This window comes from Cricetulus griseus, chromosome 2, assembly GCF_003668045.3.
Source record: "Cricetulus griseus strain 17A/GY chromosome 2, alternate assembly CriGri-PICRH-1.0, whole genome shotgun sequence".
NCBI classification, from domain to species: Eukaryota; Metazoa; Chordata; class Mammalia; order Rodentia; family Cricetidae; genus Cricetulus; species Cricetulus griseus.
The window spans coordinates 295,731,525-295,745,159 of NC_048595.1; the positions used below are offsets into that span (position 1 = coordinate 295,731,525).

The 13,635-nt window shown below is 35.9% G+C and overlaps 1 protein-coding gene across 1 annotated transcript in view; it reads right to left on the reverse strand.

Annotated features, from left to right (window-relative positions):
* Positions 1–13,635, reverse strand: part of Lnpep (leucyl and cystinyl aminopeptidase) — a 72,313-nt gene that overhangs the window by 21,271 nt on the left and 37,407 nt on the right. Inside the window, exons 8-11 of the mRNA XM_027401213.2 lie at positions 13,212–13,343; positions 7,179–7,310; positions 4,793–4,953; positions 4,492–4,580 (exon numbers count right to left, since the gene is read on the reverse strand). Coding sequence (XP_027257014.1) covers positions 4,492–4,580; positions 4,793–4,953; positions 7,179–7,310; positions 13,212–13,343 — 514 coding nt within the window. The remainder of the gene's footprint in view (positions 1–4,491; positions 4,581–4,792; positions 4,954–7,178; positions 7,311–13,211; positions 13,344–13,635) is intronic.

Here is a 13,635-nt window from a genome sequence, read left to right on the forward strand (position 1 = left end):
TCACTGATGAGCACATGCTATGCTATAAACATGGCCAACTCCAGATGGTTGAGAGAAGGAATGCAGCTGGGAGCAGGGCGTATCTTTCAAATTATTACTGTCATCAAGTTGCCAGAACATAAACAATAGAGCCAACAGCAGAAGGAGGGAGGAGACTTATTTAAAGAATAGCACAGGAGTACCTTTCATGTCTTCTGAATGAACTCAGATACAGGGCCTCAAAACCATAGGTATCAAAAGTAATTGTTTTATACGTAAGGGACCCTAACTGGCTGCCAGCTTAAATATAGATGAGATGAGACTACTCTCATGTGCTTTTAATTTATTATAACCGTTAACAGATTAGCATTTCAGTTTTCACAGTCTATTGTATAATAAAGAGTGGGCAATTTAACTTTAAATGGCAAAAACCCAGACAAAATAATCTAATTGAGATTTACAAAAAAAATTTGTCAATAAGTTATGAAAATCAACTACTGTTTTATAGAGAAATGTTGAATTCCTGAGACAAAAAATTTATGTTTTTACTATAAAATTAGAAAGCATGACATCAAGTCTGTTCCAGGGGTCAGCACAGTACACAGTTAACTGCACTCCATGCAGAAAGCCCTCCCTTCTTGGTGTAACCTCCTTTACTCTTTATCTTAGTAAGTAGGAAAAAAGGATCAGATAACAGCAAACGAAGGTATGTTAGCAAATCACTTCTCCTTCTTTTTCTTTCTAGTTGCTTTTTCTTCCAATGATACATTTTTTAGTTTCATAGCAATATTTCTGGTATGGTAATAAACATTTTTAGAAACAACATTTACAATTAAAATTACTTACTACAGCTAAGGATTTTAGGTTTGGAAAAAATATAGATAACAGAAAGATAGGAAGGACAAGGTAGACAATTTTAGTGATCTCCTTTACCCTGTTATTTATACACAACAATTATTCAAAGATGGGAAGGGGGGAAAGATACTAATTGAATATAATTATTACACACAACCAAACCAGTGAGCTAAGGTCAGAGCCCTACTATAAACTTAAGCAACCAAAGAGGATCCTATAGTGCAGCAATGTATGAAATAAAATAAGCCTAAAGTCCTTTTCTCTGCTATATTTTGAGGATAGAAAAATATTAAAATGTAACTAAAAGTTGAGAGTAATTAATACTGGGGTGTCAGGAGCCAAGAAGATTCAACTGTCCTCGGGGTCACACATTTTCTTATAAGAGCAGAGTGTTTTCAATGTGCACTCTTCAAACTGAAATGGCAGAAATTAAAGCAGCAACAGCCACCAGAGAACTACACAGTTACTAACAGGAAGCGCACGCTGCTTACATCACACTGGGCCAATTCCAGCCTCAGATTCAATAATTATATTCCTTTTTGTATATTCTACTCAACTATGAGTCTTTTCAATTAAGGGAAATAAGGCATTTCGTTTGGCTTTAAAGTTCTTTCCTTATAAGTTTTCACAGTCAAATTAAAACTCATTGATTTCATTTATTCATTCAGTAATCATCTAAGTTCATTAATATAATTTATAAACCGAAATATTTATCCTCAATGGGAGACAAGTATAACATGGAGAGAGACACAAATGGATAGTACTTACAGAATACTCTTGTGTAAAGAGTACAAAATGTTATTTGAAACTATAACCTGGAAATCTGCTTTGACTTGGAATATGAAAGTCTTCCTGGAACAAGCCATGGCTTAGCTAAGGGCAGAGGAATGAATGGGAGGAGGTCAAGGGAGTGGGGTGTCAGGGTGTTCTTCAAGGAAAGACAATAGCACACAAAAGGGTCTAAACATAACAGACAGTATGGCCTGTTTAAGATGCTGGAAAAATTTCTATGCAGCAAAATCATAGTACACCTGGTAAAGAAGAGTGATAGGGAGTGAGAGGGAAAGGGAGAAAAGGGAGAAAGACAGGAGGAAAAGTAGATGGAGAAGAGGGGAAGGTAATGGGAGGAAGAAAAGGGGGGCAGAGATGGAGGTGGAGAGGAAGGAGAGGGGGAGCAAGAGAGAGAAAGAGTGGGGGGATGAAAGGAGGCAGGCTATGGTTCATGCATATAATATGTCCCTCCTACACTCATGTGTTAAAGGCTTGGATCTAATCATTAAGAGGTAACTAGTTAACTCGATAAGTGGGTAGAGAATGGGCACTTAAGAGGTAGGGTCTGGAGGAGGAAGTAAGTTACTGCTTTTGAATGTTTTCAAAAGATATAACTTGTCAATGTTTTTCTTCTCTTCCCCATCTCCCAGAGCCAGGAATTAAAACCTGTAAAACTGAGAGCCAAAATAAATCTTTCCCCCCTTTAAATTATTTGTTATTCCAGCCAGGCAGTGGTGGCACACACCTTTAATTCCAGCACTAGGGAGACAGAGGCAGGCAGATCTCTGTGAATTCCAGCCTAGCCTGGTCTACAGAGCTAGCTCTAGAGCAGGCTCCAAAGTTACAGAGAAACCCTGTCTCAAAAAACCAAAAAGAAAAAAAAAAAAAAACCCAGTTATTCTGTAACAAAGAGTTGACTAGTGTAAGGAATAAGTAGGGAATTTGGAACTTTGTTACACCATTAATCTCATGGTTTATCACACTCACATATAAACAGAGCTTTTTTAAAGGACAAAAGCAGATTTCTTATTGTCTATTTCTAATACCAGCAAAAATTTAAACACTATTAGGAAATCTGCAAATTTTCCTAATTTTTTTTTTAATGCTCTATTGTATTTAGACTATACTGCTGAATGCACAGAGGGGAAGGGTATTCCTCTGACATGGGTCGGAGTACCCTCCTTGGGAACTCTAATGTTTAGAGTTCTGCTTCACCAGGGAAGGCAACACTTTTTTCACACATTAATCAAAGAGACGGTGGGATCACTTTCTGCTCAGGGCTTTAAACAGTGAGACTGTTCTGTAGCTACTGTGACTCTTCTGCAGTGTGTGGTAAAGCTGCAATGAAATGACACATTCATACAGTGGAGCTGACACTTCCCATTATTACCACACAATACAGAAGAGCAACTTAGTTCTGAGTACCCGATCACAAAAGGTAATAGTCTGCAATTTTGAGAAGCACTGATTAAAAAGAAAAAAAAAAAGACAAAACGGGGAAAAAACTTAACATCTGATATTTTTATTAGGAAATGCTTTTAATAAAGACAATTGATTAATCATAAAAATGAAAGACTGTAAGATATAGAAATCATATGTACATAATGATTTCAAGCAAAAAATTAAAATGATAAAGACAGCACAAAAGAACTAATGATAGCATTAGAAGACTGTTTCCATAGTTTATGTAATGTGGATACACTATGCTTAAAGGTTCTTTAGTAAGGGCACTAGTAATGGTGTCTAACATGGACTTAACACATGCCAGACATGATTTTAGGTGCTCCATATAAATAAACTCTAAAACTCCTTATCACAAACCTATTTTAGAGTAGGCTCAGAGCCAAATACCTCATCTAAAATCCAGTTAAGTGGTAAATGAGAGAGCCATGGTGTGAACCAGGCAATTGGACTTAATTCACCAATCAAAAAATGTAGATTTGAAAACAGATCCAAATCTAAGCAAGAACTTTGCTCTTTTTCCTAAATCTAAAGTATTCATGGCTGATTCTTACAGAACCCAAGAACCTTATGTTCTTTTGGGATGTAAATTAAAATGATATATGTGTACACATCGCAGATGTATTTCACAAATGGTTAGAAATTATACTTGTCTCTGCTAAGACACCTCCTGATTGGTTTAATAAAAAGCTGAAGGGTCAATAGCTAGGAAGCAAAGGATAGGTGGGCATTTCAGGGAAAGAGAGGAACTCGGGAGAAGAATCTGGGGGGGGGGTTCTGCCATGAGACAGGGAGGGAGTCAGACATACTGTACTGAGAATAACAAGCCACGTGGCAGAGCACAGATTAATATAAATGGGTTAATTTAAATTTTAAGTGCTAGTTGGGAAACAAGCCTAAGCTAAGGTCAAGATTTCATAATAAGTCTCACTGTCATTATTTGGCAGCTGGTGGTCCAAAGAAAGTCCACTTACATACATGTCTACAGGATATGTTGTAATAAGCATTTACTGTAAATCTAGGTCATAAATTAACCTTTATTATGCATATAAATAATTTATAAAATGCTTGTTAAAATGCACTGGCCCAGGCTAGCCCTTGAAAGTAGATAACAGCACTTTAAGCAAATGCTCTGGTTATTTTACTTATTTTATATATAAACATAAAATATTTATCTAGAACCTAAAAATAAAACATTGACAAGATATTTTTTGCAACTTCTTAACCTTATTTCTTACAACTGAAAGCCAACTCTATATACATATAAATAGTTGGTCTTACTGTATTCAAATGTTGGATAATTATTTATGACACTAGATCAGATAATGTACACACTGGAAAATACAATCTATTATTTGTCCTATGGTCGAATTTTTAAAATTACATTATTAGTAATTTTTTATCAGAAAGGTATTAAATATTGACCTGATTTCTTGTCCAGTAGTGCAACTGATCGATATTCTGAATAGTTTCTTCCATCCGTGACATATGATATTGGAATATGCCACAGGTAGCTGCAGAAATAAAACATTAGAGGGTTAGTTCTCTTCTTAATGTTTTAGTTATTCAAGATTTGGTGGTTTGGGACAGTAACAGAGAGTTTCCAAGCTCTTTCCAAAGAGGAAAGACCTCGTCAGGTTTCATAAGAATGATGGTTAGAAAATATCTAAAATCCTTATACCTGAAGGTAGCAACGAGATGGGCTGGGAAGAAAAAAGAACAATACCTGGCATCTGAAGCCTGAATTTCTGGTTGAATGCTTAGAAAAAATCTTTCTTGTTGTAGAAGCAGCTCGGTGCCCTTCCTCTGGACAGTCACTAATGGGAATCCTTTCTGTAGGGTCCAGGTTTTCATCATCATCTTTACATCTAGTGTTTTGTTTGTGACCTATTCCATTAAGAAGAATTAATTTTGCTTAATGATAAAATTAGTTTAAAAGTTTTAGTTTAATTTGCCTGTCTTTTCCTCTTGTACTCCATGAAGACCATATAGAATTGATGCTGAGTTGGGTTTACATTTTTCGTCAAGCTAAGTAAAACAAACTAGCTTGTAATGTGAGTGTTACATAAGACATGAGTAGTACCATGCTGAAAAGCAGCAGGGGTGCTACCAACTTGTAGAGTTTAACATTAGAATCCACAGACAACGTAAGTGCACTTTCAGCCCACAGCATTACGACTTGAAAGATATGACTAGTGAGAAGTATTATAGAATGGAAGCATTGCAACTCAATTCTGAGAAGCAGCAAGTCCAGACTCCTCTTATTCTCCTACTCTGCTTCTTCAGTATCACTGTTTTAAAGGCCCAGTCTTGGGGGAGAGCTAGAAGGTTATGATGTCAGCAGCAGTTGCAGAAAACTCTACTCTTTTAACTGAGTCTCTTAGAGAATGACAGCAAACTCTTTTCGATGATCATAGATCTTATTTCCCAAAAATACATTAAACTTTTCTGCAAAATCTAAAAGCTGATGTCTCAGGTTTTTAGACCCTGTAAAACTCACTGTACCAAGATATCTGGTATCAATGATTGAGAAGTGGTTTACAAGCTAGGTGGTGGTACGCACACTTTTAATCCAAGCACTTGGGAGGTAGAGGCAGTGGACCTAAATGAGTTCGAGGCCAGCTTGGTCTACAGAGCAAGTGCCAGGAGAAGCTCCAAAACTACACAGGGAAACCCTGTCTCAAAAAACCAAACAACAACAAAAAAGAAGTTTACAAAAGAAATGGTCTCGTTAAAGAAGGTTAAATTAAAGATTTAGCATACTTTTCTGGATTACACATATATGTAAATTCAAGCAACCACAACATCATAAAAACTGCACTATTACATGGAAGGCTCTAACTCAATCACTATATGGCTGCTTAAAGTTACAAAAGTATGGAACAATGTTTCCCAATTTCACTGAGGTGTTAATCTTATCTTTCTCATGGTTCTGACCTATTTATTTCCGGACCAGAGCCTGAGAAGAAAAGCAAGGTACTTTGAGAATTTTAAAGAAGAGACTAGTGTACAGTTTGATATGGATGCTTAAAAAAATGAAAATATTGTTAGAAACTAGGTTGGGATAGGACAACATCATTATTTGTAGTAAGTGATAAAGGCAGGCAAATGTTCCATATGTCAAAATATGTATGAATAGGAACCAAGTAAGTGACTGTGCTCCACTGAAATGCCAATATATGATTGAACAAAATAATAATAATACAGAAGAAAGTGTTAAGTAGTAAGAATTAATCCCTTCTCTCACACAGAACTCAATATGGAAGTCCTGTCTTCTGAGCAAAAAGTTAATACTAGAAAATATTATCATTCAGAGTGGAAAAGCAAGAGTACATGAGACACATCCAAAGCAAGAGTTCTTGACTCAGCATCCATAAAACTATATATGACGTCTTGTATGTGTGTCGTTTTTCTGAGGCAAATGACAATAACTTTTATTATCAGATTCTCAGATGCATCTGTGATCTTGAAGAGCACTAAGAACTATCCATTTAGATCAGGATAATAAACTCAGAAGCATATGAAATTGTGCAACCAACATATGTGCACAGGCAAGCTGGGTTCACACACTGCTCTCAAGAATAGCTCCTATCCAATTACCAATTACAGTGCTTGTTAGAAAATGCAAGTGTAACAAAATCCAAAGAGACAAACAACTCAAGGGCAATATGTAACTCGTGGTAGTCATCTTGTGATAATCATCTACTAAGAGGGATCTGGGTCCCCAATAAAGAGATTCATAAGGCGTCATATAGTATCATTTACTGAAGGTAGAAAAACTAGGAAAGATGTAGGAAAATAACTTTTTGGGAAAAAATCAAGTATCAAAAATATGTAATGGTCATTAATATTGAGAAGAAAATTTTTTCTTACCCAACAAAAGGAATGGAGATTAAGGTACAGAATAATTATGGCTGCCCATGGCCAGACTTCCTCCCCCTCCCTTTTTTTGTAACAATATACAGTATTTTCATTTCTTTATTTTAATAACAAATATTTATATGCTAAGCTCTGTCTTCTGTCTCACTGGTACTATTTGTATGTGTGATAGAAATATAGACACAAGATCTCTTATAGTTTATAGATAGCACTGAATTATCCAGTCTACTTACCTCATTAAAGCTGTCCCAGAGGTCATCGCTTTGAATGGATGCATAACTGTGATTGTGCAGGTAAAGAATGATAGCATGCTGAAACACATCTTCACTGAGGAAAGTCTTCAACATCAACAAGAGAGACGCTCCCTGTCAAAAATTGAGAAAAAGAGGAAAAAAAATAACAACTATTGAAGGCCATAAATCAAGACTCTAAGACTGAAAATATATTATTTCTAAAACACATGATTTCATATGTACACCATAGCTATATATACATAAATGTAGACCATGCTCAAATACAATTACTTAGATATAAACATTAACAAAGGGAGTTAGATTCTTATACACACTAAATCTACCATGAGCCATTCTTTGTGACTTATTAGTGTACTTTGCTGTTTTCATGTCAATATTAAAATGATCAACATTTGTGTATTTTTAATAGAAACACATGAAAAATTTTCTATGACATCTCTTCTCCCACCTCCAATGCTTAAAGTGCTAGCTGCATCCATGCACATACAGCAAGGAAGACACAATTAGTTAACAGAGCTTTCAAAATCTCTCTGCTGGTAGTAATTACATTCTAATTTTAATCTCCCATGTTGCAGAAATAATAAGGATCTTTCGTTTTCTGAAGAATGCATATATTAATGAATATTCAGAGAAACAAGCAAACACTGAACTTCCATAACCAGGCTTGCAAGAATTCAGGCAATACAATACCCCTGTCGTACACTTTACCTTTCCAACCAGGAAGCAACTACCTGTTTGGTGTCTTTTCTGAATTGAGAAGTCAAGTTGCCCCATTTGCAATTGATATTTTCTATACCTGGTACATGTTTATTTCTTTTTCTATACTGAGAGCTAGTTGAGTGAACAATTCAAAGATGCAATTACAGAACTACAGTGTTTGAATGAAATGTTTTTATTTTACTTATGAAATTTTACTTATGACAAAAATGTATGCAGTACTATCATCAAGATTATTAGTGAAGATAAATGTAATCGCTATTTCACTCGGTTTCCACTCTATAGCTATATTTTTTCTATAAATTTAAGCATTCTTATTCTCAATAGTCCTTTCTTTTTTTACATAATGAACTTTCTCCTCTGTATTATGTTATTCCCATTAATAAAGCACACACTGTTAAACACTGACTCACTCTTTCCTTAACTTCATGTCTCCTCTAGTCATCACTTTAGTTCTTGCTTCTCATTTGTAGGAAAAGTCTACAGTCATCTACATTTGCTCTCTTCCCATGTTCTTTTATACTATAGACTAACCATTATTCTACTAGCAGTACTATAAACAAGGTCACTGGCGAATTTTTTGGTGCCAGATTAATCTCTCTTCTCTAATTCACCTTATCTATCAATAATGCACCTGTAGCAGTTCATATGATTGATTTCCCACTTCTGCTCCAAAGACTTTATGCACCCAGCCTTGGGATAGTCTTTCTAATTTTACCTCTAATTCAGTGCTCTATCCATGGTCTTTTTTACTGAGTCTTATCTTCCCAATGACTGAATTTCAGTGTATCCTGTCGTTTGCTCTTTAAACCCTTGGGTATCTCATTTTCACCACCTAAATTTGCTTTCTAGATGCTCTCAACTCTAGGGGCCTTAACCCCCTGATTTATACATCTAATTTGATTTTACTTTGGAATTCCAGATTCATATTCAACTACCTACTTGGAGTCTCCACTTATATGTCTCTATATCTCATACTTAAAAACTCAGTTTTTTATTTGCCCCAATTCTACTTATCCAGTAGTCTTCTCCATTTCAGTAAAGATGATCCTAATTTCCTTTTGGTGAAAGAATTTTTTTTTTTTTTTTTAGAGAGAGAGTATGTGTATGTACGTATGTAAATGTGAAAAACAGAGGATAGCTTTCAGGAGTTGGTTCTCTCCTTCTACCATGTGGATCCCTGGAATAGAACTCAGGTCTATCCAGATCCCAGGGGAAAAAAAAAAAGAAAGAATGAAAAGAAAAGAACAAACTCTTAATGTGATGCTGGACTACATTCATACATTCTATACATAATATATCAGCAAATGCTATTTTTTTGCAACACATTCCGTGTCCAATCATATCTCATTACCATCATAGTCCATCTATGACAATTGCCTAATCAATCATGAGTCCATGTGTTATAAACATGGGCATAGTAACACATATCATGTTACTTCCCTGATCAACTGTTTTTTCTTCACCTAGAATAAAAGGGCCTTATTATATATGACACTTCACAATGAGTGCACTTTATAATTCTGTTGCCTTCATCTATTAGTTTTCTATTGTTTTATTTCAAGTACCCTGCTCCTACATTATGCTTGAGCATGAAAAGTAATCCGTCACCTTAAGCTATGTGGAATTTCCTAACACCAGTCCCAGGTTAGATGTAGCACTAAAAGGATTCATGAAACTCAGCTGATAGGCACACTCATAATTATAATCCATTACAATGAAAACATTCAGGGTAAAATCAACTGAGGAGTAGTTACATGGATGTAGTCTAAAGGAAGGCAGGCATCAATTTTCCAGGGCTGGCTCCTGGCAGACAGGATGTGCTGCTTTCCTTTAGCAAGCTGTGATAATGTATGAAATATTGATAACCAAAGTAACGGTTAAAAGAAATCCAATATCCAAACTTTGTTTTGCCTAGGTGTAGAGGGTTAGCTGTTAGTATTCAGGCATCTCTACCAGCCTGTCCTTGGGGATCTGACAGAATATGCCCTCAGCTGCAGCCACTAAGAGCACCACCTGTGCAATTCACTATGTTCCCTTCTAAAAGGGCCCTGCCCACCTCCCATCCTCCTCTTTCTTTTCTTTTTTTCCCTGTGTTTCTCTCTCCCTCCCTCCCTCCCCCCCCGCCTCTCTTTCCTATGCCCGGCTCCTGTCCCCAAAGGCTAATTTTCCCCTTTTCCCTTTTTATGATCCCTTTCCCTAATAAAAAGGCCCTCCACTTGAACTCTGTCACATGGCATCTTTCTTTGGTGCCACTTTTTAAAGATAACAGTATTAGCATAGAAGTACCTTCTTATTTGCATATACCCAAATTCCAGAGCTTCCAAAGAATAGCAGACATTCAGCATAACTACATTTTCTTTGTATAGCTTAGGAGAGTAAATCATTTTCATCATGAACAGTACAAGCTGCCACCAAATCTGGACTGCCAAATGCCAGCTAAGGAATGGCCTTGTAGGTAGACTACCAAAGGCCAGTTGTTCTAACACTGTGACATTAACTCTTTTCTGCATACAAAATCTATACTTTAATTAGTTCTCCCTAAAATATTTGTCTCCAGGAGCCTATAGGCTCCATTCTCAAATGGGTTACAAATATTGCCTGCCTACAAGTGGCCTTCACCAATTATGCTATATCAAACGGCATTTTCTTTGTTATTCTCATTTCTCTTTCATCTAATATAGCACCTATTAATTCTATCTATCTAATACCTGCCTCTACATTTGAACCATGAAATGATACTCCAAAGAAACATCCAGTTTGTCTCCTAAAGAATCCCCAGAGTCTAGAACAGTGATTGGTACATGGTACTTTCAAAACTGGCTAATGAATGAACCCTCACAAGGCAACCTGTATTAGTGGCTTGGTGACTATGAAGAACAAATGGAATATGTCTGTCAAACACACCTCCCCAGCCATTTGTTCCTTCTTGCACAAAATACTGAAATTATTGTGTTCTATTTTTCTCAGTGATATGGGATATGACCAAATTTCCAACTGTAAAATATGTAGTTACCATATTGTCAGGGGTTAAGTATGCTACTGATCTCATGATCAGAAGGAATGTATTCTGGTTTTAGATGATTGGTGTCAGAGCTCTGTTATAACATGTCTTGAAATAACTTTGTTTAACCTGTGTGTAGTAGTAAAAACACATGTTTTAAACTGTTCCTTACTGAACATTGAAGTATGAGCTTTAAAAATCACCATAGCAAAAAAAAAAAAAAAATAGAATACAGTAGTTTCCTTATCCACAGGGGATAATTTCTAGGACCCCTAGTGAATGCCAGACATCACATGATCACATGGCACAAGAAATTTACATATGATATGCTTTCCTCTACAATTTAATCTATGAATTATATAAAAAAATATTGATAATTCCTAATAAGATAAATAAAACTTATTAGTGCAGATCTTAGCTAGACAGGCCTATAATTTTTCTTTTCTTATAAAGTTGAGAACTTTGACTTTGTCACTTAAAGGAACCACTTCATACCTTTGCTTCGGTAACCAGACATTTCTTGTACATGAGAGATCACTCATAAGATGACTTGACTATAAACCCTAATTAAGCCAATTAATCTGATAATTGAGATGGAACTCAGTGATGAACAGGTGGAGGCAGATATCGGGGAAATGGTTGACTCATACCAAGACAGGACAGCATAAGCTTGTCCCACAACTCAGAATGGCATGCAGTTTAAAATTTATGAATTGCTTATTACTGAACTTTTCCTTTTAACATGGCTAATAATAGGTAACTGAAGCCACGGAAAGTAAAATTACAGATAAAGGGAAATTAAAGTATATATTTTAGATCAAATTAAACTCCTGATTTCTTGTTAAAGGTACTATAAATTACTTCCTGATGAAGGCTCGAATCTGGAAAACATTTCTGCCTTTATCTTACCCTGTCACCCACCAAGTCCTTCAAGTTCAAAACCTCACCTTTATTTTTAGATCTATTTTCTTCCCATTGTTGACCATTCATTTCAAACATTCACCACTGCATGTCTGATGTTCAGCACCACGTCCCATCTTTATTCTCTCCCTACTAATCCACTTTATATACTGAATCCAATTTTAAGTTTTCTAAATATCAAGTTTAATCAAATCATCCTTATATTTAAAAAATGCCTAGCTTTCTTATGGCATTCAGGACCTGTGGCAGCTGAGGCTCATGTTTCCTTTCTTATCTTCCTAACTCACTCTGGCTCCATCTCTGCATAAATGTCCAGTCCCAGCCATCAGCACTCCTGTTCTTCTCTGCAGAGCACACTACTGTGGTCATTTGTGATCTTAGAGGTATTCCAAACCTCATTTTTCTCCAGAGTATCTCTTCAACATGCACAAATTCTCTGTACTATTTCAGCACATACAATTTCTCCTACTCTGTGTACTATTTCAGCACATACAATTTCTCCTACTATTCAATGTGTATTTACCACCCAATTTTGAGCTTTTTGATAATGTGGGTTCTATCCTCTCGTGTTCTATATGTTTTCTTCTCTATACAGCATGGGGTTTACTAGCCAAGTAATCTGACAACAAAACATGAAGGGCTCATCGAGAGAAACAAAACAAAAGCTTAACTGGTTTTAACATCACCCCCTGATATTATAAATTCAAGTAACCCTGGTGCCACACTTCCTCTGCTCTCCAACATGTTCAGTTCCCATCAGAGCTTCTACTTTCCATCCACAAACCTGGTATTTACGATTCACATCCTGAAGGGTAATCAGAATCATCAATTACTAAAATAACTTTTTTGCTTAATTATTTTGGAGATCTTGATTCTGGAAAATACCACAATTCTGAGTAACACAATAAAGAGCTTTGCTCAGGACACATTCTGCTTGTAGATTAATAGAGAAAACTAACTCTGAGAGATGAATTCTGACAGGAATCTGCTTCACTGCCTGAATACTAGTCATAGTGACTAAGAGGGAGACAAAGAAAGAACCACTCACAAAAGTTAAAACAGACTTACATATTTAAAATTTAAACAGTTTAAAGTTTAAAAGAACACCCAAAGCAATGTTTATTCAATCTTTAATATGAATTAGGCTGTTTGCTGACTTACAAAATGAGTCTGAAGTCCACTAAAAGTATATTTCTTAGCTGGGTGATGGTGGCACATGTCTTTAATCCCAGCACTTGAGAGCCAGAGGCAGGAGGATCCCTGAGATCACAGCCAACCTGGTCTATAGAGTGAGTTCCAGGACAGTTAGGGATACATAGAGAAACACTGTCTCAAAAAAAAAAAGTACATTTCTTTGTGCATAGTAATACCTTAAAATAGGAAAGAGAATCGAACATCTCTTCTATTTGTTCTGAAGACTGAACAGATGATGATATGGGATGGGATGAATTCAAGGAATCTTTTCTCATAGTTTTAAATCGAGCATCTAGGAAGTCTTCATACTAGCAAAAAAATAAAGTGGTAGGAAGTCATGACCAGTTATAGCAATTATAGCATTTATACAATTTATGCTACAGAATGAAAAAACCTGGGTTCACTAAAGTTTAGCAAAAAAGCTACTGAAACTACAGTGTATGAATATTCCTTAAATTTAAAACTGTACTTAGAATTGAGGGGTATAAGAATTATTTCCAAAAGAAGAGCATAACTGTAAAAGTAAGAATCTACAAACTAATGAAAGCAAATTTGCAAATCGGAATATCCAAGATAAATATTCAACAAAAGTTAAAGTAT